General features: G+C 53.1%; 3 protein-coding genes and 1 long non-coding RNA gene across 4 annotated transcripts; all 4 read right to left on the bottom strand.

The window, feature by feature from the left end:
• Positions 1 to 69: 69 nt before the first annotated feature.
• On the bottom strand, positions 70 to 1629 carry LOC112881139 (aspartyl protease family protein At5g10770-like). The gene is made up of 2 exons (XM_025945836.1): positions 1440 to 1629; positions 70 to 1328 (listed from the first exon to the last, which is right to left on the bottom strand). The coding sequence occupies exons 1-2, from the start codon at positions 1627 to 1629 to the stop codon at positions 70 to 72; spliced, it is 1449 nt and encodes a 482-aa protein (XP_025801621.1).
• Positions 1630 to 12467: 10838 nt separating this feature from the next.
• LOC112882093 lies at positions 12468 to 13273 on the bottom strand. The gene is made up of 2 exons (XR_003226599.1): positions 12955 to 13273; positions 12468 to 12877 (listed from the first exon to the last, which is right to left on the bottom strand). It is a non-coding gene; the product is annotated as an uncharacterized LOC112882093 (long non-coding RNA).
• A 1336-nt stretch (positions 13274 to 14609) lies between these two features.
• LOC112881138 (aspartyl protease family protein At5g10770-like) lies at positions 14610 to 16695 on the bottom strand. Its single transcript, XM_025945835.1, has 2 exons — positions 16494 to 16695; positions 14610 to 16059 (listed from the first exon to the last, which is right to left on the bottom strand). Exons 1-2 carry the CDS (start codon positions 16693 to 16695, stop codon positions 14816 to 14818), a joined length of 1446 nt encoding a protein of 481 aa, XP_025801620.1. The 3' UTR covers positions 14610 to 14815.
• Positions 16696 to 17362: 667 nt separating this feature from the next.
• On the bottom strand, positions 17363 to 19621 carry LOC112881137 (aspartyl protease family protein At5g10770-like). The gene is made up of 2 exons (XM_025945834.1): positions 19438 to 19621; positions 17363 to 18718 (listed from the first exon to the last, which is right to left on the bottom strand). Exons 1-2 carry the CDS (start codon positions 19619 to 19621, stop codon positions 17475 to 17477), a joined length of 1428 nt encoding a protein of 475 aa, XP_025801619.1. The 3' UTR covers positions 17363 to 17474.
• Positions 19622 to 20265: the final 644 nt, after the last annotated feature.

Genomic DNA, 20265 nt, shown 5'->3' with positions numbered 1-20265 from the left:
AAATAAAAGGATAGTAGTCTTCGTTTCCATTTCTGCGTCACACTGCAGCCATAGATCGTTCATGAACTACTAGGCGCAGCCCTCGGCGCCGAACGCGATCTTCTGGTTGCCCACGTCGTAGACCACGGCGAGCGTCCTCTGCTGCACGTTCCCGAGCACGCCCAGGGACGCCTCGTCGGGGCTGGGCGCGAACGCCAGGCACGCCTGCGACATGCTGTCCCACGCGTACAGCACGCCGCTGGGGTCGAGGTCGACCACGGTGGCGCCGCCGTCGAACGCCAGCGCCACCGACGGCACCCGCACGGCCTCGTGCCCGGCGAGGTCGTAGCACGTGTCAAAGGGCGGCGGGGCGGGCGCCCTCCTGTACCTGCCGCCCATGGCGCGCCGGAACGACGACCGGAGCGCGGCGTAGGCGCGCGGCGGGATGCGGCTGAACGCCGTGCCCGAGTCGATTATCGTGCCGGCCGCCGTCGCGAACGCGGACGGGGGTACCTCGACCGCCCTCCCGGCGACCCTTACGCCGGTGAGGTTGAGGTAGTAGAACGACGCGTCGTGCTTGCCGGTAACCATCGCCGTGAACTGCGCGTTCGCTGGCGCGGATGCGGCTGCACCGAAGGTCAGGTACCCCACGGTGCTCGGCGACGATGGGAGGCAGTAGGAGAAGCCCACGCCGTACTGGGCCGCCGCTTGCGAGGCCAAGGACGCCTTCCCGCGGCCGAGGCCGAGGAGTCCGTCGACCTCGCCGAACACCCCGGTGTCCCTGTGGCCGCACCCGAACATGAAGCCCGGGAGGGTTGCTGTCGGCGTCAGTGCCAGCGTGTCCCGCGCGAGGTTGCCCACGGTCCGCGACTGGTCGCTGTACGAAACCTCGTACCGGCACTTCTTGTCGTCTGATGATGAGGAGCAGTTCCGCGAGCCGAACTCTCGGCACTCCCGCGCGCCGCAGGATACGGCGGAGTAGGTCGACGACCCCTCGGGGTCGAAGAGCGGGTCGTGCTGCTCGTAGCAGTCCCCGCACGGCTTGCACTGCACCCACGACTGGTCGCTGCCGGTGTCGAACTCCACCGCCAGGTCCCTCGCCGGCGTCCCGAGGCCGACCGAGATGAAGTAGTTGCTGGTGCCGAGGGGTTTGCCCCAGTGAGCCTGCAGGGTCGCGTTCGCACTCTTGGAGGCCGCTGCGCCGGCGACCTTGCGGTGTATGGCGTCGACCCTCTCCCGGTCCCAGCCCAGGATCTCCGCGTGAGACGGTGGTGGGTCGCCGCGTGACCACCGCGGCGAGCACGGGCCGTGCCGGTGCACGACGCTGAGCGCCGACGGGTTGGGTGGCGCTGCACGCAGCCCAGAAGCAACGGAAATGATGAGCAGGTAGCCCAATTTACACGGAGGAAATAATACCTTTTTCCCATCTAGAAGGCAGATCGAGCGGTCAAGAAGCCTACCTTCCGTGGCCGTGCAGACCGTGCTCGGCAGCAGCGAGCTGACGCTGACGACGTGCCACTTCCCTCCGCTGCCGCCCTCGCCCGCCGCCGCCGCGCCGAGACGGCCAGGAGAGGCGAGAGCTGCCAGCGCGAGAAGGGCCGCGAGGCTGCAGCCGCGCGACCGAGAGCACCGCCGCACCAGAGAAGCCATGGCTTGTGGAGCTCGGAACGAGATGTCGCAGCTGCGTACGCTCCTTGCGCTTATGTAGCGCTCTCTGCTCCGAGGTTAGGAATTAAGCCGCTGCGCACCTGCGCCTGCCTCCACTGGCCGGCAGGTCCGCGCTAGTGTGCTAGTGTGCTCCAGCGGCGCAGCCACAGCAGTGGCGACGACGAAGGTCAAGGCTCCTACTAAACTAGCAGGAAAAGCACAAGCTTTTGTGACTTCTAACCACGGCCTTTGTTCACAGTCCGCACCACCCGATTGCAAGTCTCGTGCTTTGTTGACTTGGTTGTGTCACCGTCATGCTGTCATGCGTGCATGGCGCTGGCGCACGAGATCTTGCGAAAAGTAGATGGAAGGCAATAAGGAGAATAGGATCACTCGCGGCCACAGATTTCGACGACGCGCAACGCGAAGAAAATACTCCTGGTTTTGCTGGACCAATCGAGCTGCCTTTTGGCCCCGAAACGAAGGAAGGCTAGAAACTAGAAATTAAAGCAAAGGGCCTTGGACTAGGAGCATTGGACGGACGGCTGTAGACTGGAGTATTCTCTTCCCGTTTTTCTAGTCTAGATGTAGACTGGAGGAGACTCGTGATCACGTAGCGCCGTAGCGGCGTAGCGCATTTGGGGGGGGGGGGGGGGGGGGTGTTTGAGTGAACGCATGCATTTGGTTGGTGACCAGCAACGCTCGAAGCCTCGAAATGATCCGAGGAGTGGCCACAGACAGCCGGACAAGCATGTCAGCCAGGACGTCCCAGAGTGGCGAGGTCGGCCGGCAGCGCTTGCTTCCGGTCTGAGCTAGCATTGCGTGGGCAGCGAGCTAGTACGACGCGCCGAGAGACAGGCAGGTATAGATGGCCAGGTGGGCAGCACGGCACGAGCCTGATTGGGCACGCCACGGTTCCGGTACGGCATGACGAGGCACGATCAGCTGACTGTGCCGGCACGCCGTGCCGCACATCGTGCCGTGCCGGCACGATGGGCACGGCGGCCCAACGTTCCCGGGCTAGCACGAGCACGACTTTCAGCGGCGGCGTCGCACGATGTAGTGGCGACGGCGCGCCATGCAGGAAGGCTGCGCGCGTGCGGGGAGGCAAAGCAGTGGCCATAGCGTCGGTGAGGGGAGGGCGTGTGCGGCGACGGTGAGGCACGCGGTGGCATCATTGGTGAGGGAAGGCCGCGCGCGACGGCGGCAAGGCTGCCGACGAGGGGAGCCGTTGGTGGGCGAGGTGGTGAGGGCACGGCGTGCAGGCACTCGCGCCGGTCCGCGAGAGAAGAGAGAGGAGGAGGTGGGTGGCGGCTGGTTGGAAGGAGGGAAAGAGGAAGATTGGAGCTTAGAGGGGAGGATGGAGAGTTTAAGGCCATGTTTGGAATGGAGGCTTTTCATAGGAATTTCAAAGGAAAATGTTCCTCTGTTTTTGCTGACGTCATGAGCGTTTGGAATGGAGGAACACACAGATCAATTCCACAGGAAAGGATTGGTTTATTTCGCAAAACGCAGGAAATAAAACATCCAGTCTGGGCTCTGGTTTCGCGGAAGCCCGAGGCAACTCGAGCGAGACAGAGAAGCATTTCATCGGTTTCAATCCAATTAAATGGAGACAAGAGAACCAGACGGATTAGGGGAAAAAAAAAAGAAATCGCCTGGAGAACACGAGCTTTGTCTCAAACTTCACCGACGAGTGTCTGCTTGCTGCTCTTTTTCAAAAGAAAAAAATGTCTGCTTGCTTCCGCCCGTCCGGCAACCACTCCCAATCTCTTCCTGGCAATTCCTCGTTGCTATCCATAACAACTTGTATCTGTACCACGACCATTGCTGTGTCAACTGTGATCTGTGAAGGGTGTGATGAAGAGGAAGAAGAAACAACGGAGTGATTGGCTGCTGTTCTGCGGATGGTAGTCGATGGATAAGGACGACCTGCTGCCGGTATGTGTGCCAGCAGATGGAATGAGCTCATGGACCGGTTGCCCTACATGTCATAGTAACAGTTGTTTGTGATTTGCTTTTTGTTATTTGATCCACTAATATTATGAACCAGTATTATTTAATCGTTCACTGTGTGCTAAGCTTGTTAATATCCCAAGTCTTTGTACAAATTCCTGTAGCATGAATTCCTGCATTCCAAACACTCTCTCCAATCCCGTTCCTGTGTTTTCCATTCCTCTGTTTTGCCACTACACTCATATTCCTTTCCTGCGTTTTTTTCCTTTCCTATGTTTTCAATTCCTACAATCCAAACAGGCCCTAAATGGGGAGTATATGGGCTGAAAGTTCCTAACGGTCTGAATCGTGCCGGCCCATTTAGCCGTTATGTATTCGGGCCGGGACTACGTGCCGGGATTCCGACCTAGGAGTTTTTTTTATAAAAAGAGCTAAAAAAATTAAAATTCTAAAAAGGGTGCCAGTTGGGAATAATTTGAAAAATGGGTGCCTCCCGCCCGTTGAACGGGCGGGAGGCATGGGGCCGGGGACATCCCGCCCATCCAGAGGGCGGGATGTTCCAAAATTTTTTTGCAGGCCCCTCCCGAGGGCCCTTTCGCGAATAAGAAAGTTTCTTATTCGCGAAGACATCCCTGAGGCAGGGATCCCGCCCGGTCAGAGGGCGGTGGGCGGGATGTTGACGGCCCTATTTTTTTGTTATTTTTTGTTGGAATTTATAATTTACAATCTATTTGAAATTCGGACTATTTTCAAATACAATATTGATTCGCCATGCTTTTTTGTATACATATAAAATTTTAATTTAATTTTACGAAGAAGATTGCTCTATCTAAAACTCGTATGAATATGGTTAAACGATAACGTTTTGCGACGTAGAATCTAAATATTACGATAGTACGATAGATCAACCAATTAAAAAGAAAATAGTATAATACAAAAACAGTTTAAATATAAAAAGTCCACCAAATCAGGAGTATCTACCCCGCATGTCCCGGACCTCGTGCTCTCTTGGTCCTCCCCCCTAGTTCTAGCACGTCGGCGTATGTGGTCCTCCGAGTACGTAAATGCATCTGGAGCACGGTGAGGACAAGGCGGAGGAGGTGCAGGCGTGAACGAGTCATCCTGGGACTGTGCAACTGGAGCGTTGTACGTCTGGGATGGACCAATGATGTCAGTCTCGGCGCCGCCGCCCACCAGCTCCGACCAAGTGGCGAAGCTGCCCTAATAGTCGTCCTAGTCCGGCACACCGAATGGACCACCGTATGCAGGAGCTCCCATCGACCATGCATGCTGAGCATAGCCCTGAGAGTACGGAGGTCCATTCTTGCAGGAGGAGGTCCCATTGCCGTCGAGTGCATGACTATAAAAAGAAAAGAAATTAATCATGTAAATCAAAGGTGATCGAAATGGCAATTATAAAGGACTTACAGCTTGAACTAGCGGCAGTACCGCTGGACGCTGCGTGCGGTGCTGCAGAGGTCGACGGGCCAGCTGTGTACACGTGGGCGGACGCATGAGATGAACTGGAGGCCCCCACGTCGTCTCTGCCGCGACACGTCAGTGCACGTAACGCTCGCGCCAAGTTGTCTTGAATCTTACGCAAGCTGTTCTTGTACTGTGCCTCCGGTACACGTACTCCACATTCAAGCAACGGTAGAGTTGCAGAAAAGAGTCCAGCCGAACAACCACAACAGATATACCTCCAGGTATCACGACACCTCGTACTGCCCAGCCAGAGGGTGCAGATCCTGAGCCTAAAATATATTTGTTCAAAACTTAGAGATAGTCACATATGATTCAATTAAATTAATTAAAAAATAATTGGACGTACCCTAAATTGTATTACCCAACTCTTGGCGGGACCGGGCAAATTAGGTACGTTCACAACAAGTGGCGGGTTCGCTGGAGCAAACCGCTCCTGCAGCTCCGCCCTCCAGAAAGGTGGCACGGCAACCGGGCCAACAGCTTCACCCGCAACGGGAAGCCCGAGCAGGTACGACACGTCCTGCAACGTGGGGGCCATCTCCCCGCACGGCAAGTAGAACGTGTGCGTCTCCGGATGCCACCTGTCCGCCAACGCTGCAAGTAGAGAGCGGTCCAGCTGCATCCGCTTCTTGGCGCCACCGTCTTGGCCGTCGCCGGCCTGAAGCATACGTGCGAGTGGCAGCAAACCAGCCTCACGTAATCTGTATATTTTGCATTGTGGTTATAATTATCGTACAAGCTATACATTAGTTTCGTTAAAAAATATAAAGTATCACCTGTCAAGCCAGCGGTCGTCCAGGTGCAACAACTTCTTTGCTACACGAGGGCGCAACTCATGAAGCTCTTGCCCCTCCACCGCTGCCAGGTACGATCTGTGCCGTTCGTCGATGTGCGCGTCAAGGAGCTCCGGTGTCTGCGCCATATCTGCATAAAAAATACACGTACCGTAAGACATATTCCTACAAACAATTGAAAATACTAAAAATTATTTATAATAGAACTAACCTAACAAATATTTCTAAAAGCTATTAAAAATACTAAAAACTATTCAAAATATAACTACCCTAAAAATATATTTGAAAACTATTGAAATTATAAATACTATTCAAAATATAACTACCCCAAAAAATTTATCTAAAACTATTGAAAATACTACTAATAAATATTTCTAAAAGCTATTAAAAATACTGAGAACTAGTCAAAATATTACTACCTAAGAAATATATCTGAAAACTATTAAAATTATAAAAACTATTCAAAATATAACTACGCTAAGAAATATATCTAAAAACAATTGAAAATACTAAAAACTATTTATAATAGAACTACCCTAAGAAATATTTCTAAAAACTATTAAAAATACTGAAACCTATTCGAAATATAACTACCCTAAGAAATATATATGAAAACCATTGCAATTATAAAAACTATTCAAAATATAACTACCCTAAGACTAAAAACTATTAAAAATACTCAAAACTATTTAAAATAGAACTACCCTAACAAATATTTCTAAAATCTACTGAAAATACTAAAAACTATTCTACGTATAACTACCCTAACAAATATTCATAAAAATAATTAATAATTATACGATTATAATACCTCCAAACTGACATGTGGACAGGGCTTCGCCGCTTCCTCTGCTCTCCTCTCTTCCTCTTCTCCTTTTCTTTTTTTTGATTTTTGATGAATATTATGAGAATTAGGGGTGGGTGGGGGGCTTAAATAGTGGGGGGTGACATCCCGCCCGTTGGACGGGCGGGATGCCCCTCGGGGAAACCTCCCGCCCGTTGGGGGGGCGGGATGCCCCTTGGAACCTCCCGCCCTCCCAACGGGCGGGAGGCCCCTCGGAAGACACCCCGCCCGTTGGAACGGCGGGACGTTGCGTAACTTTTGCGAAGAGGCCCCTGCGAAATTTTTTTCGACCCCCCGCCGACCCCCCGCCCGTTGGATGGGCGGGATGTCTCATCCCGCCCGTTTATTGGGCGGGGGGCACCCATTTTTCGAAATATTGTCAGCCGCGACCCTTTTTCGAATTTAAATTTTTTTAACCCTTTTTTTAAAAAAACTCTCCGACCTAGACATGGCACGGTGCATCGGGTTGAATCGGTACTGACCCTATTCGTACTGGTTCGGGCTGTGTTAGGATTGTGCTTTTTCGTGCCGTGCTTCGTGTGGCCCAACTGGGCTGAGCCGATTTGGCCAACTATATGGGCAGGAGACGCGAGAGCTGCCAGCGTGAGCAGGCAACCTTGGACGGGGCAGCTGCCATGGGACACGGCCGCACTGCGTCACGGTCTCACGGAAGCCATTGAGCCACGTTGTGCCCCTCGCGGCTGCAGAGTCCGCTAATACACGGACACCTGACTGAAGTCGCGTGTCGGTGTCGGACATCGTATCCGACACCGATATGTCTCCGACACGCTGCTGATACGTATCAAGGAAGTATCGGTAATTTGAACATTAAAAATAAATATTTTTAGTTTGCACACATCGTCGACACCTCGCTGACTCGTACCCGACACGGCCTAGTCCAATAAGCCACCCCTAATTGGATAACCCTACGTGCCCTAGCGATATTTTCATAGTCCTCACAGATCGAGCATTGAGTTCTTATTGCTGTCTTTCATTTAAATTAGAACCTTGGCCTGTAATAACTTTGGTTGAACTCTTGTAAGCTGTACTGCTTTAGTGTTCTGTTGCCGTGTGGTTGACTGGTTTCTTAGAATCGAATTTGGACGTTAGAACCATGTTTTACTTTGTTTTATGTGCTGATTGCTATTTTATTTGCCTATGTATATACGTATTGCAGTGTCGCTATTTTAGGAAAAATGATGAATCGCCGTGTCCATCACCTATCGTGTCCGACACGTGTGTTGGAATCGGGGTAACTTGGAGGATGTCTGGCTGACCGGGGCTTATTTTAGATCATATCACATCGAATGTTTTGATGCTAATTAGAAAGACTAAATATAAGCTAATTATAAAACTAACTGCATTTGCATAGGCTTATTCAGGAGACGAATATATTAAATCTAATTAATTCATGATTAACACATATTTACTGTAGCATCATATAGGCTAATCATAGACTAATTAGGCTTAATAGATTTATCTCGTGAATAAGCCTAAAATTTTAAAATTTGTTTTATCATTATTCTATATTTAATACTCCTAATTAGCATCAAATATCTGATGTGATGGGATTTATAAAATAAAGTCCGGTGAACCAAACATCCCTTTAGCCAGAGTCCGGTGATTGGGAAGCCGGAAGCCTGTCTTGTGCCCATGCGCCGCAAATGGCTCTGCTTGTGTAGTGCTGCTGACCGGATAGATTAGCTCACTCGGTTCTGGTGCGCACGCGCGAGGTCCGTGTACGTTTTCCGAATTCCGATCGCGGAGCGGATGGCGGCCCACAAAGGTTGAAGGGTTATAGGAAGCTAGGGACGGGGATATTGGAAGCTAGTAGCAGCATGCGTGCTGCACGATCATGCGGGGTTGTGGTTATGCACAGTGCATGTGTATCTCATCTCCCTCTCCGATCCTTTTATACCCGCCCAGCCTCGTCGCACTCCCTCCTCGTCTCCTCCCCTAGCTCGCTGTTCTCCTGCATCTTCTTCTCTTTTTGGGTCATCTCCCACCGCACGAAGAGGCAGAGGAGCCTGCAGGTCCTCAGGCACCTGCAGCCCCGCCGTCGCTGGTGAGTATGCCCCTCCCCCTCCCCATTCTTGCCCTGCTGTCATTTTGTTTTTATGCCGGGTGCTTGTGTCTTCTGCCGAAACTAAGATTATCGTTCTTGACTATATATAGTAGCCTTTTATTATCTGAAAAGCTCACCTGTTTGATCGACCGAGATGGACCACTGTCCCTTGCTTGCTCCGGTGGAAGACCAGAAGCCGATGAAGAAGGAGAGGGTGGTGTCGTGGCTGCCTCGGTCCGGATGGGTCTGCGAATGGGCGATCACCAACAGCTTCCCCTGCGCCATGGACTGGCTGAACAGCAGCAAGCTTGACCTCAAGGTACTCTGATCAGCTCCAGTTGCTCACTACGTACCACGCGGTGCGATGGTGGTGGATTCGCCAGCTGATCTATTGTTCATCTGTTCGTGGCTTCCTGCTCCCTGCCACGCGCAGCGCAGCGCCTGACGCCCTCTCAGACCGCCGGTGGGCGCGCCGTCCTGCGCGCCATGCTGTGGTGCGGCATGGCCGGGGCGGCCGCGGCGGTCTGAGAGGGCGTCAGCCCGCCGCCGGGGAACCCCGCCTGGCCCTCGCCCTCGTCGCGCAGGCGTTCACCGCCGCCACCCACTGCGCGAGGACCTGGCTCCTCTGCCTCCTCGTCGTCACCGCCGAGGGAGGCCTCCTCCTCCTCCTAGGTTTCGTCGTGGCCGTGGCCGTCGTCATGTTCGCCGTTTACGACCTCATCTGCTTCGTGGCCCTCCTCCGTGGGGTTGGAGTGGAGGAGGAGGAGGAATAGGGCCGCTCCGGCCGGGTAAAGCAATCACTACTCTAGAAGATTCATTGTTTCTGTTAATGAACGTAATTAGTAATTAGCAACTAAACAGGATCCTTAGCCTAAACATAATATCAATCACATAATATGGAATTTGGTCGGTAGATTTTATACCAACGTTAGCATAGCAGCCATAGAAGCTTCCTATGTTGATGATGCCTGAGTCGTAGAGGAAGTAGATGTTCTTATCGGTATAGATATAGCAGCGGGGTAGCGGCATCCCTCGAGTCGCCAACATCGCTGCCCTCATGTACTTGACCTTCCAAACCCCTCCAACTGCCTCTATGGACAGGGTCATCAGCTGAATAAATAGTTGACCAAAATTAATTTTGTGATTTGCTCGTTTAATTTATGATGTACTAATGATGATCATGCATGCATGCATGCATGAGTACGTGTGAGTCGAGTAGTACGAGTAAATTTGTGTGTATGGTATGGATTCCTGTGTGAGTATGCATATAGTCTTTGACGACACATGTATTATTGCACCTTATTAATAGTTGCATTGGGTATGATCAATTATAACTTTTCTACCTGCTCTTGATGATGATAGAAATATAGGATCTCTAGGAGCAAATCTAGCGTGTGTTCTTAACTAACTTGAGTATAAACAACAAAGTTTTGCGTTACACCGAGAGAGAGGGGGAGAGGAAGAAGAGAGAGTGAGGGGTGTAGACCATCGGGTTTGGTGGAGGAGCTCGTCATGGCGTCGGTGTCGATGTCGGTGTCGGGGAGGCAGCGACGATTTGGTGCAGTAGATGCGGGAGCGATGTCGGCGGTGGAGAAAGCCGGCTTCAAGGGCGCAATAGTGGTGTCGATGTGATCGACAACAAGAGCGCGGCGGTGGAGCTTCTCGCCGCTTCACCCCGTAGATCGGATCAGGACTAGGATTTTCGTTGGGGTCTTGGTGGTGCACGACGAACCTCATATTGTGCGTCGCCGGCCTCCACCTCTATTTATGGCACAGCGCCATGGGAGGTCCAGCAACCATGCTTGGGTTGGATGTCCTGATTAGGGCGCGAGACCGAGTCCGGCACTCCAGCTCAGTCGTTGGACCGATCCGGTATGGATCAACCTAAGAGATGGTGGTCAGAGTATTGCATACAGAACACATGGATGAGCATCTAACCAGTGAGAATACATTCCGTGAACAGCTAGCTTGCTTCTTTCTGTATGTTGTCATCGTTCTGATCAATGGTGCTTGTTGCATCGATAAATGAAGTTTGAGAGCAACAGCACAAAGATCTGGTAGGATATATATATATAAGAGATACATGCATGGAGTAAGTAGGTTGCACTGCATGCATGCAAATTAGGCGCGCCGATCCATCCCCGGCCGGCCAGATTGATTGATTCGATACATCCGGTGGAGTGGAGTGGAGTGGATGTATCCGCCGGCCGGCCGACCGCAAAGCTAAGGTCTGTTTGTTTGGATCATCCAGATTAAATTCGGACTAAATTTTATGTGACTAAATATCAGATAATTAATAAATTTAACTTGTTTGGATCTATAGACTAAACTTTAGGCGGGGAATTATTTGAAACACATGAATAATTAGAACTCAACTTTAATCCGAATTAGGTGGGTTCTATGGACTAATATACTAAATTTTACTTGAGATAAAACTAAACTTTAGTCTAAAATTTAGTCCACCTATTTAGACGATCCAGTGGACTAAACTTTAGGCATAAGCCGCCAAACTTGATGGTCGATCGATCACTGTCCGTCGCCCGTCGGCTACTCCACCAGTGAGTGACCAGAGACCACCACATCAAGCGCCTAGTAGGCTACTACGCCGGGCGAACTAGGTTTTTTTTCTAATAATGCTACATCCCGTGCGTCCGTACGCATCGGACGCGGGACGCTCGAAATATCTAGTTGCAAGCCCACAACCACGAAGACAACTTTAATTGTCAGCCGCACACCGTATTGCCGTATCTATTTTCCCCATCAACTATTCCTCTTCCCCCTCTCCATCCTAATCCTGATCTCTCCCCACTCCAAACAGCTGACGCCACCGTCTGGCTATCCGACCGCGCGCATGCTGCTCTCGTGCCTGGTGGCGGCGGCGGCTCGTTCTTCGCCCACGCTCAACAACGCGGCTACAACTTCCTATCCCCACTGGAAGAAGAAATCGAAGAGGGGGATGACGTCTTCTTCACTCATGGCGCAAAGCCATGGTCTCGACCATGTCGTTGTGTTGCAGTGAAGACGGTGGGCCGGACGCAGGACACGGTAGTAGATAGCGGCGCGAGCAAGACTGCCGACATTCCCAGAGTGGCTTGGAGCTGATGGTGTCAATGCGGAGGCAATGGTGCTGAGCAGCAGCCTACTCAATGGAGATGATGAAGCTCCTACTTGGTGACTCATCCTGCTTCGTGCTCTGCGACGGCCATGGAAAGAGTAGAGGAGTGTTTGCAGATAGGTGAACATACTTATTCTTGCAGTAGTTACCTCATGTTGTCACGGTATAGATTTTTGAATATTGCAAGTTATATAGATGCATGCGATGTTGCAGATATATGCATCCTGTGTGATGTTGCATGATCGATTTTTAAGATGCTTAATTGTTGCAACTGCTGCTTTTGATATTGCATCTGTTGATTTTTCACGTTGCATTGTTTGTTTTTAGTGTTTCACCTGTACGAGCACAAGCTCACCAACCAAATGTTGATTTGTTGTTTGGAAATATTGCATGAAATAAATTCTGATGTTGAGGTAGAAATTTTACTCCTAGAATAGGATATTTATATTGAGATATTTTTAAGCATATTTTTTGATGTTGCAAATAAAGATTTTTGATGTTGCAAATATTCGATTTAGATGTTACGGCGGAGCGTCCGATGCAGTTTTCCCATCGGACGTCCGGTCGCTTGCAAGGCCGTTCTTTTTTTAGAAACCTGAAATATATATGACATATACTTCTTAAAGTTTTCATTCGAACTCTTACAAAGACACCCTTGAAGAAAATAAAAACTACAGCTCAATCCTTGCAAGATCCTCCCGGTCACCCTTGTCGCCGGCGATCGGAGCAGCCATGTGCAGCTTGAAGCCGACCTCCTTCCTGATGATGGAACTTCACAGTTTTTTGATGCCGCCAAGAGCCGCACGCCGAATACATCGACATGTTGTATACTCGCTGAACGCCCTGGCTGAAGAAGATGGCCATCGGCCATCATATCGCCAGGAGACATGGGATCTGACGCCTCAAAGGCCACCAGCAGCCCGACTCACCGAAGAACGACACAACTCGAAGGGGAACAAAACCACCATAGAAGGTGGGAACCAGATCCCAACCTGGTTTCTCAACGAGTTGGTAGACATACCTCCCAGATCTACCGCCGGCGACGACGGAAATGAGGAAAGGACAAAACCTGATGTTGCCGCCGCTCGTGATGTCGGGGAAACCGCTGAAGATGTCGGAGGAGCCCACGCCAAGACTCGGCATGGCGTCAACCTCCCCACCTCTCCGCCGTCGCACGCTGGAGCCACAGCAACATAGGAAGATGAGACCACGCCGCAGCGTCGGCACGGTCAAACCTAACCCTAACCTACCTAATCCAAGACTAGTAGAGTAGCGTACATACACCAGCCGCCAAATCCGCAGGTCCCCACCCCCTCCAGCGCTGACGAGGCCGCCGGAGGCGGGGAGGACCCGGCGGATTTGGCGCCGGCATGGAAATCACCCTCAGCTCGCCCTTTTTACTGTAGAGAGGGGACAGGAGTTGCGAGGAAGAAGATGCTGCCGCCGGGCGAACTAATTAGTTCGTTGGATCTTGGATCGATCGATGCCCAGCCCGTAAAGTTGAACCTGCTCCCTAATAACCTGTGGGCTGACCCCCAACACTTCGCCAGTACTTACATGTCATACATTTACGAACAAGCATACGCGTACCCATACATGTACTGTGTCCAACATCATTTCACAACAACCCAAATAAAGGTAGTCTACCACACAAGAACGACAAGAGCCACACATGGCAGAAAAACAATACATATTGGGAATATTAAGGCACTATTGCACTATTACACAGAGGGCCATCCTGGTCCCGATTGTAAAGGTCCTTTAGTCCCGTATTCTCAACCGGGACTACGAATCCGGGACTAAAGATCCAGATCTGTAGTTTCGAGTCCAAAAATCAGGAATAAAGAGTCTGAATGAGAAAAAAATAATGGGCGTAAACACCTCGCGTATAGCTTCCTTACCACCTCACCTACACAGCATATGTGACTCTACTTAAGATACTTTCTTTTTTAAACAACTCGTGGAACCTCTTTTAGTCCCGGTTGATAGTACCAACCGGGATGGTCCCAGTTACTAACCGGGGCTAAAGGATCACCATTTCATCTCGGTTGGAGGCTCCAACCGAGACTAAAGATCCCTCCCGGCCAGGAGGCCGCTAGCCGTTGGACCCGGAACTAATGCCATCATTAGGTCCAGGCCCAACAACGGCCAGGACAATTATTAAGAACCCATGATCGTTTATGTACTAGTGAGGGCATGTTTGATCCGGTGACTAAACTTTAATCCCATCGCATCGAATGTTTCGACACTAATTAGGAGTATTAAATATAGATTAACTATAAAACTAATTGTATAAATGGAGACTAATTTATGAGACAAATCTATTAAATCTAATTAATTCATTATTAGCACATATTTACTGTAGCACAACATTGCCAAATCATGAACTAATTAGGCTTAATGGTTTCGTCTCGCGAATTAGTTTTCATTTATGCAATTAGTTTATATTTAATACCCATAATTAGTATCAAACATCCGATTCAACGGGAACTAAAGTTTAGTCCGAGGTATCCAAACATATCATAAGGCAGGCAAAAAAAAGTTCAAAAAAGAAAAGGAGCCCATGGCCTATGGAGCTGAGCTTAACGTGCCAAAAAGGAGTCGGAAAATACGTTTACTAAATTCCAAATGTAAACATAAATGACTATATTTGCAATCCAGGAAAATAAGATTTGATTAAAATTTGTAGTATATTATCTGTAGCCGCATTATTAGCATGGGCAACCTTACTAATTTTATAATGGCAAATTAAATCATATTGCTATTGATGCTAACAATAATTATATTGATGAGTCTACAAAGTCTGTTGTCGGATGTTCTGTTTTTTAAATCTAATTTAGTGCCATCTAATAAAGATCAACGATTATTAGTTGCAGTGACATTTCTTTATGAAAGTACGACGAGTTTTCATTATGGATCATGGGAAAATGTCAGTTGCAGCCCTTGGCACCGAACCCAATCCTCTGTTTGGCCACGTCGTACACTACCGTGAATGTCTTCTGCTGCGTGTTCCCGAGGATGTTGACGGACGTCTCGTCCCCCGTTGACGCAAAGCCTAGGCACGTCTGTGACACCGTCGACACGTACAGCACCCCTCTAGCGTTGAGGTTCACGGTGGTGCCGCCGGCGAACACCAGGTCCACCGACGGTATCTTCACTCTCGTCTGGCCGGTGAAGTTGTAGCATGTGTCGAGGAGGGACAACGCGGGCGCCCTCCTGTAGCTCGCCATGGAGCGAACGAAGGCTGATCGCAGAGCGGCGTAGGCCCGCGGGGGCAGGCGGGTGATCACAGTACCCGAGTCGATGATGGTGCCGCCCGTCGCGAACACGGCCGGGGGGATCCCGATTTCCCGGCCGGCGACCTTGACGCCGACGAGGTTGAGGTAGTAGGACCACGTCTCGGGGCCTCTCGCCATCTCCGTGAACTGCGTGTTCGCGGGCGCCGCTCCGACGCCGAAGGCTAGGTACCCCTCGGCGCTCGGCGATGATGGCAGGCAGTAAGAGAAGCCCGCGCCGTACTTCGTCGCCGCTTGCGAGGGTAGCGACATCTTGCCGCGGCCGAGGCCGAAGAGCCCGTCGACCTTGCCGAACAGCCCCGCGTCGTCGTGGCCGCACCCGAAGACGAAGCTCGGGAGCGTGCGGGACGCCGCCAGCGTCAGCGCGTCGCGGGAGACGGTGCCGTCGGCGTGCGAGTAGTCGTCGTAGATGACCTCGTACCGGCACTCGCGGTCCGCCGCGCAGCTTTGTGGGTCGAGTTCCCGGCACTCCGGCGCGCCGCAGGGCACGGCGGAGTACGTCGACGACCGCGCCGGGTCGAAGAGCGGGTCCTGCTGCCCGTAGCAGCGCGCGCACGGCTCGCACTGCACCCACGACAGGTCGCTGCCCGTGTCGATCTCCACGGACAGGTTCCTCGCCGGCGTCCCGAGGCCGACCGTCATGATGTAGTTGGTGGTTCCGGCAGATGTCCCCAAGTACGCGGGCAGAGACACGCCCTCCGGGGCACGGGCCACGTCGCTGATCGCCGGCGCTCCGGCGATCCTGCGGCGTATGGAGTCGACCCTGTCCTGGTCCCGTTCCAGGATCTCCTCGTGGGACGGCGCGTGGCCGCGGGCCTGCAGCGGCGAGCACGGGCCGTGCCGGTGCACGACTCTGACAGCCGAAGTGTCTGGTGCTGCTGCACGACAGCCGGAACGAAGATGAGCAAGTTTTTTTTACATCGTAAATAAAGTAGTGAGATTTAGCAAGTCCGTTAGCAGCACAAAACTGCTCTCTTCTTGTTAAATGCAGAGCTAAGCTACCTACCATGATCCTGGTAACAACTAGTAACAACTACATTCGCCAGGGTTTGCAAAGCCTCTGCTGTTTCTTCTCATTTGCTTGTTGCACTTGAAGCAAGGTAATAAGAGATCTTTTTTTTTCCAAAAAACTGCTCGGTACACTCACTACAAATACTATCCGATTAAAGTTCGAAAAGTACCATCGGTGTGTGCGTCCATGACGTAGAGCTCCGAGCCGCCCCAGCTAGATGGTAGCTCAAGTCCAATTCAATGGAGTAAAATAAAAGAATTTCTCAACAGCAAAACGATCGAGAAGGCCAATGCGTGCTACCTTTCGCCGCCGTGCAAGCCGTGCTCGGCAGCAGCGACCTGGCGCTCACGACGTGCCACTTCGGTCCGCTGCCCTCCAGCTCGGCCGCCGCCGACGCGCCGTGGCGGCGAGACGAGGCGAGAGAGGCGAGCAGCGCGAGAACAACCGCGAGGCGGCGGCCGTGGCCACCATGACCCACGGAGCACCGCATCCCAGAAGCCATGTCTCCAACGACTCGAGGAGCCTTGCCGATCTCTGCGCACCGCTAATATAGTGCTCCGGCTGCTGTTTCTTTTTTCTCCCGCTTTCAGCTGAAGTTAGTGAGCGAGCACCACCGTAGAGCAAGCACTCTGAGCCTGATCCAGAGATTTTGCGACTCCACTGAGGCACCGACTGCCTGAGTAGCAGCAGCCCAAGGGCGACCGGTCGCACGCACTCACGAGTCCAAGCTTGAAGCCTGTAGCTCTGATTAGCAACGCACACCTACCACTAGCTTTGAGAATTTCTTCCCCCTATTACCACGCCCCTTCCGTGAGGGCGCGAGAAGCGTATTCTTAGTGCCACGCGCCTTTTGCTCGGATAAAAAAAGATCATATATTTAAGCTGATCGGGGAGGATCTAACTTTTCCTCTGTTCATTCCCGGTTGGACGGATTTAAGCCCAAGGGGGAATGAAAGACATCGCCAGACGGCCAACCTATGCGCGACACGCGTTCCTGAAAGGACCGGTGGTCGGATGAGTGCCAACGGTCGGCAGATGTCGCAGCAGGTAGCTGCTTTTGTGCATGCTCGGCCCCCCCCACCATGTAGGAAAGACGAGTGCTGATGTATGATGAGCAGCCACTACGAAACGTGCGCAATGGTCATCCAGAATGTGAGCACGTGAACCCGTTAGCAAATGACTCCTCGTTGCCGCTTGCGGATCGGACAAACCGACTTGCATCGAGAAGTTTTGGTTCTTTTCCTTTAAACCGGTGATCGTGTAGGAATCACGGAAACGAATTCAGGCGCAGCCCTTGGCGCCGAACCCGACCCTCTGGTTGGCCACGTCGTAGACCACGGCGAACGTCTTCTGCTGCGTGTTCCCGAGGATGCCGACGGGCGCGTCGTCGCCGGTGGACGTGAACGCCAGGCACGCCACGTGGGGCTCGTCCGACCCCAGCCTCACCAGGACCCCGCTGACGTCGAGGCTCACCGTGGCGCCGCCGGCGAACACCAGGGCCACCGACGGCACCTGCAGCGCGGCGCGGCCGGTGAAGTTGTAGCACGTGTCCAGGAACGACAGGCCCGGCGCCCTCCTGTACCCGCCCATCAGGCGCGCGAACACCGACCAGAGCGCGGCGAAGGTGCCGTCGGGGAGGTTCGTGAGCTGGGTGCCCGAGTCGATCAGCATGCTGGCCGCGGGGACCTTCACCGCCTTGCCGGCGACCACGATGCCGGTGAGCCGGAGGAAGTACAGCGACGGCAGGTCCCGGCTGGGCACCATCGGCGTGAACTGCGCGTTCGCGGGCGCGGCGCCGCCGAGGGCCAGGTACCCGGTGCCGCTCGACAGCGACGGCAGGCAGTAGGAGAACCCCGCGCCGTGCCTGCTCGCCGCCTGCGAGGACAGCGACACGCTCTTGCGGCCGAGGCCGATGAGCCCATCCTCCGTGCCGAAGAACCCGCTGTTCTCGTGCCCGCACCCGAAGACGAAGCCCGGGATCGCGTCGGACGGCGTCAGCGTCAGCGTGTCGCGCGCGAGGTCGCCGTCGGTCTGCGAGCCGTCGGCGTACGCGCACTCGAACCGGCACCTGTTGTCCGGCGAGCAGGTCCGTGAGGGGAGCTCCCGGCACTCCCGCGCGCCGCAGGGCACGGTGGAGAACGTCCGCGACTTGGCCGGGTCGAAGAGCGGGTCGTTCTGCTCGTAGCAGTCCTTGCAGGGCTTGCACTGTACCCACGACAGGTCGCTGCCGGTGTCGAACTCCACCGTGAAGTACCTCGCCGGCGTCCCGAGGCCGACCGTGACGACGTAGTTGTTGGTGCCGAGAGAGGCGGTGGCCCAGTGCGCCGGCAGGCGCACGCCCATCGAGGCTCGGGCTGCGTTGGTCGCGGACGCGCCGGCGATCTTACGGAGCATGGAGTTGGCTCTGTCCCGGTCCCGGTCCAGGATCTCGACAGGAGACGGTGCGGCGCCGCGTGAACGCAGCGGCGAGCATGGGCCGTGCCGGTGCACGACCTTGAGAGCCGACGAGTTTGATGCCCCTGCACCTGGAGGACAGAAACGAAAATGACAATCGAGCATACGCGCGAAGTAGGGGTGCAATTTCCAATTTCTCTGGATTATTGTCTAAATTCACGCAAAAAAATTATTCTGGAATTCAAAAAAAATGAAAAATAGAAAAAATATGATCTAAGCGAGGGACTCGCCAATTGGGTGCTCACTGCTCAGTGCTCGCTTGCACTTGTATGTACAAGCACTACAGCTCGACCGCTCCGATTTGAACACATGGGGTTTGATTCATTTCAATATTTGGCATTTCTGTTATATAAGTATACGGATTGTTTGTAAACTTCATTTATCAATATAAATAATTACTTCATTATAAAGAAATGCCGTCGATTAAAATCATTGTTCTTTCCTGGATCCTCCTTTCTCTGCGAATTTCCCATCCATACTCCATCAAGAAATTTTCATGTACTCGATCAACCGGCGCATTCTGTTACCCCTCCTAATTTGCCGTCTTGCACTAGGATGTTCCTCCCTGCTCCAACACGGCAACACCCAGATGCGCCTCTAGATTTGCGCTCAGGCCATCCCCCGTTTAGCTAGCAGCGCACAACGACCTAGTTCTCCAGCTTCCTTTTGGCTTGACAGAAAGCCATCGACTCTACGTGGTAGGCCTAAAGAGATTTTTTATTTTCAGGAAGTTGTTTGCTCAGCAGAAACAGTGCGACGAGGAAGCGAGGCAGAGTGAGGGCGACCCTACCTTCCGCAGGCGTGCAGACCGCGCTCGGCCGCAGCGCGCCGGCGCTCACCACGCGCCAGTCGCCCGGCCCGCCGCTCGCCGCCGCGGCGCCGAGACGGAAGGCAGAGGCGGCCGCGACTACCGCGAAGGCAGCCGCGAGGCAGCTTGCGCGAGGCAGCGCGCGCCGCGTCACGAAGGCCGCCATTCCCAGCGCCAGAGACCGTGAAGCCCCCTGCCCGTGAGACGACCGTGACTTCGCCCTCCGTGCCCCGCGAGCGGGAGACGCTGACTATATACTACTGTACGTACGTGGATCCTGGACTGGAGGATTACCGAATTGAAAAACGGCGAGGAATAATCTCGCGGCTCCGTTAGGTAGTGGCACGGCCAAATTAAAGGGATCGGAATGGAGTGGAATCATCAGGCGAGAGGCCAGACACTCGCTGCGACCGGTGCGCGCGGTCTGGTGAGCGATGACTGTGCACTACTACGGTCGATGTTGGATGCACAGTCTGACCCCACTACGAGAGCATGCCACGCAGGAAAGGAAAAGCATCGGTGCCTGTGGGCTACGGGCCGGCTCCGCTGCCCGCCACTAGAAGCTAAGCTACGCTAATCGTGTGCAGGCAGGGGGATGGCCGCACGTGAGGCAAAAACTACGAGCCGACGACCAAGCTTGCGCAGGTCAGCGCGGCCCAGTTAAACGCCCGGTTGCTTTAGCCGGGCCAGAGCCCGCGGCTGCCTGCCATCGACACGCGGACGCGCGCACTCGGCTGGGATGGGCCTTTCTCGCTGGGCGGGCCGCGGGCCAACCGCATGACATTCTGTTACCTTCGACCGTTGAGGCTT

Source organism: Panicum hallii, chromosome 2, assembly GCF_002211085.1.
Source record: "Panicum hallii strain FIL2 chromosome 2, PHallii_v3.1, whole genome shotgun sequence".
Classification (NCBI taxonomy): domain Eukaryota; kingdom Viridiplantae; phylum Streptophyta; class Magnoliopsida; order Poales; family Poaceae; genus Panicum; species Panicum hallii.
This window is presented reverse-complemented; position numbering and strand designations above follow the sequence as displayed.

Excerpts from the sequence above, each read along its gene's own strand:
- LOC112881139 (XM_025945836.1), bottom strand. The coding sequence starts at position 1,629 with ATGGCTTCTCTGGTGCGGCGGTGCTCTCGGTCGCGCGGCTGCAGCCTC. Across the intron at positions 1,329-1,439 it reads GGTCTGCACGGCCACGGAAG|CGCCACCCAACCCGTCGGCG; the intron begins GTAGGCTTCTTG and ends GGCTGCGTGCAG.
- LOC112881137 (XM_025945834.1), bottom strand. The coding sequence starts at position 19,621 with ATGGCGGCCTTCGTGACGCGGCGCGCGCTGCCTCGCGCAAGCTGCCTC. Across the intron at positions 18,719-19,437 it reads GGTCTGCACGCCTGCGGAAG|GTGCAGGGGCATCAAACTCG; the intron begins GTAGGGTCGCCC and ends TCTGTCCTCCAG.
- LOC112881138 (XM_025945835.1), bottom strand. The coding sequence starts at position 16,695 with ATGGCTTCTGGGATGCGGTGCTCCGTGGGTCATGGTGGCCACGGCCGC. Across the intron at positions 16,060-16,493 it reads GGCTTGCACGGCGGCGAAAG|CAGCACCAGACACTTCGGCT; the intron begins GTAGCACGCATT and ends GCTGTCGTGCAG.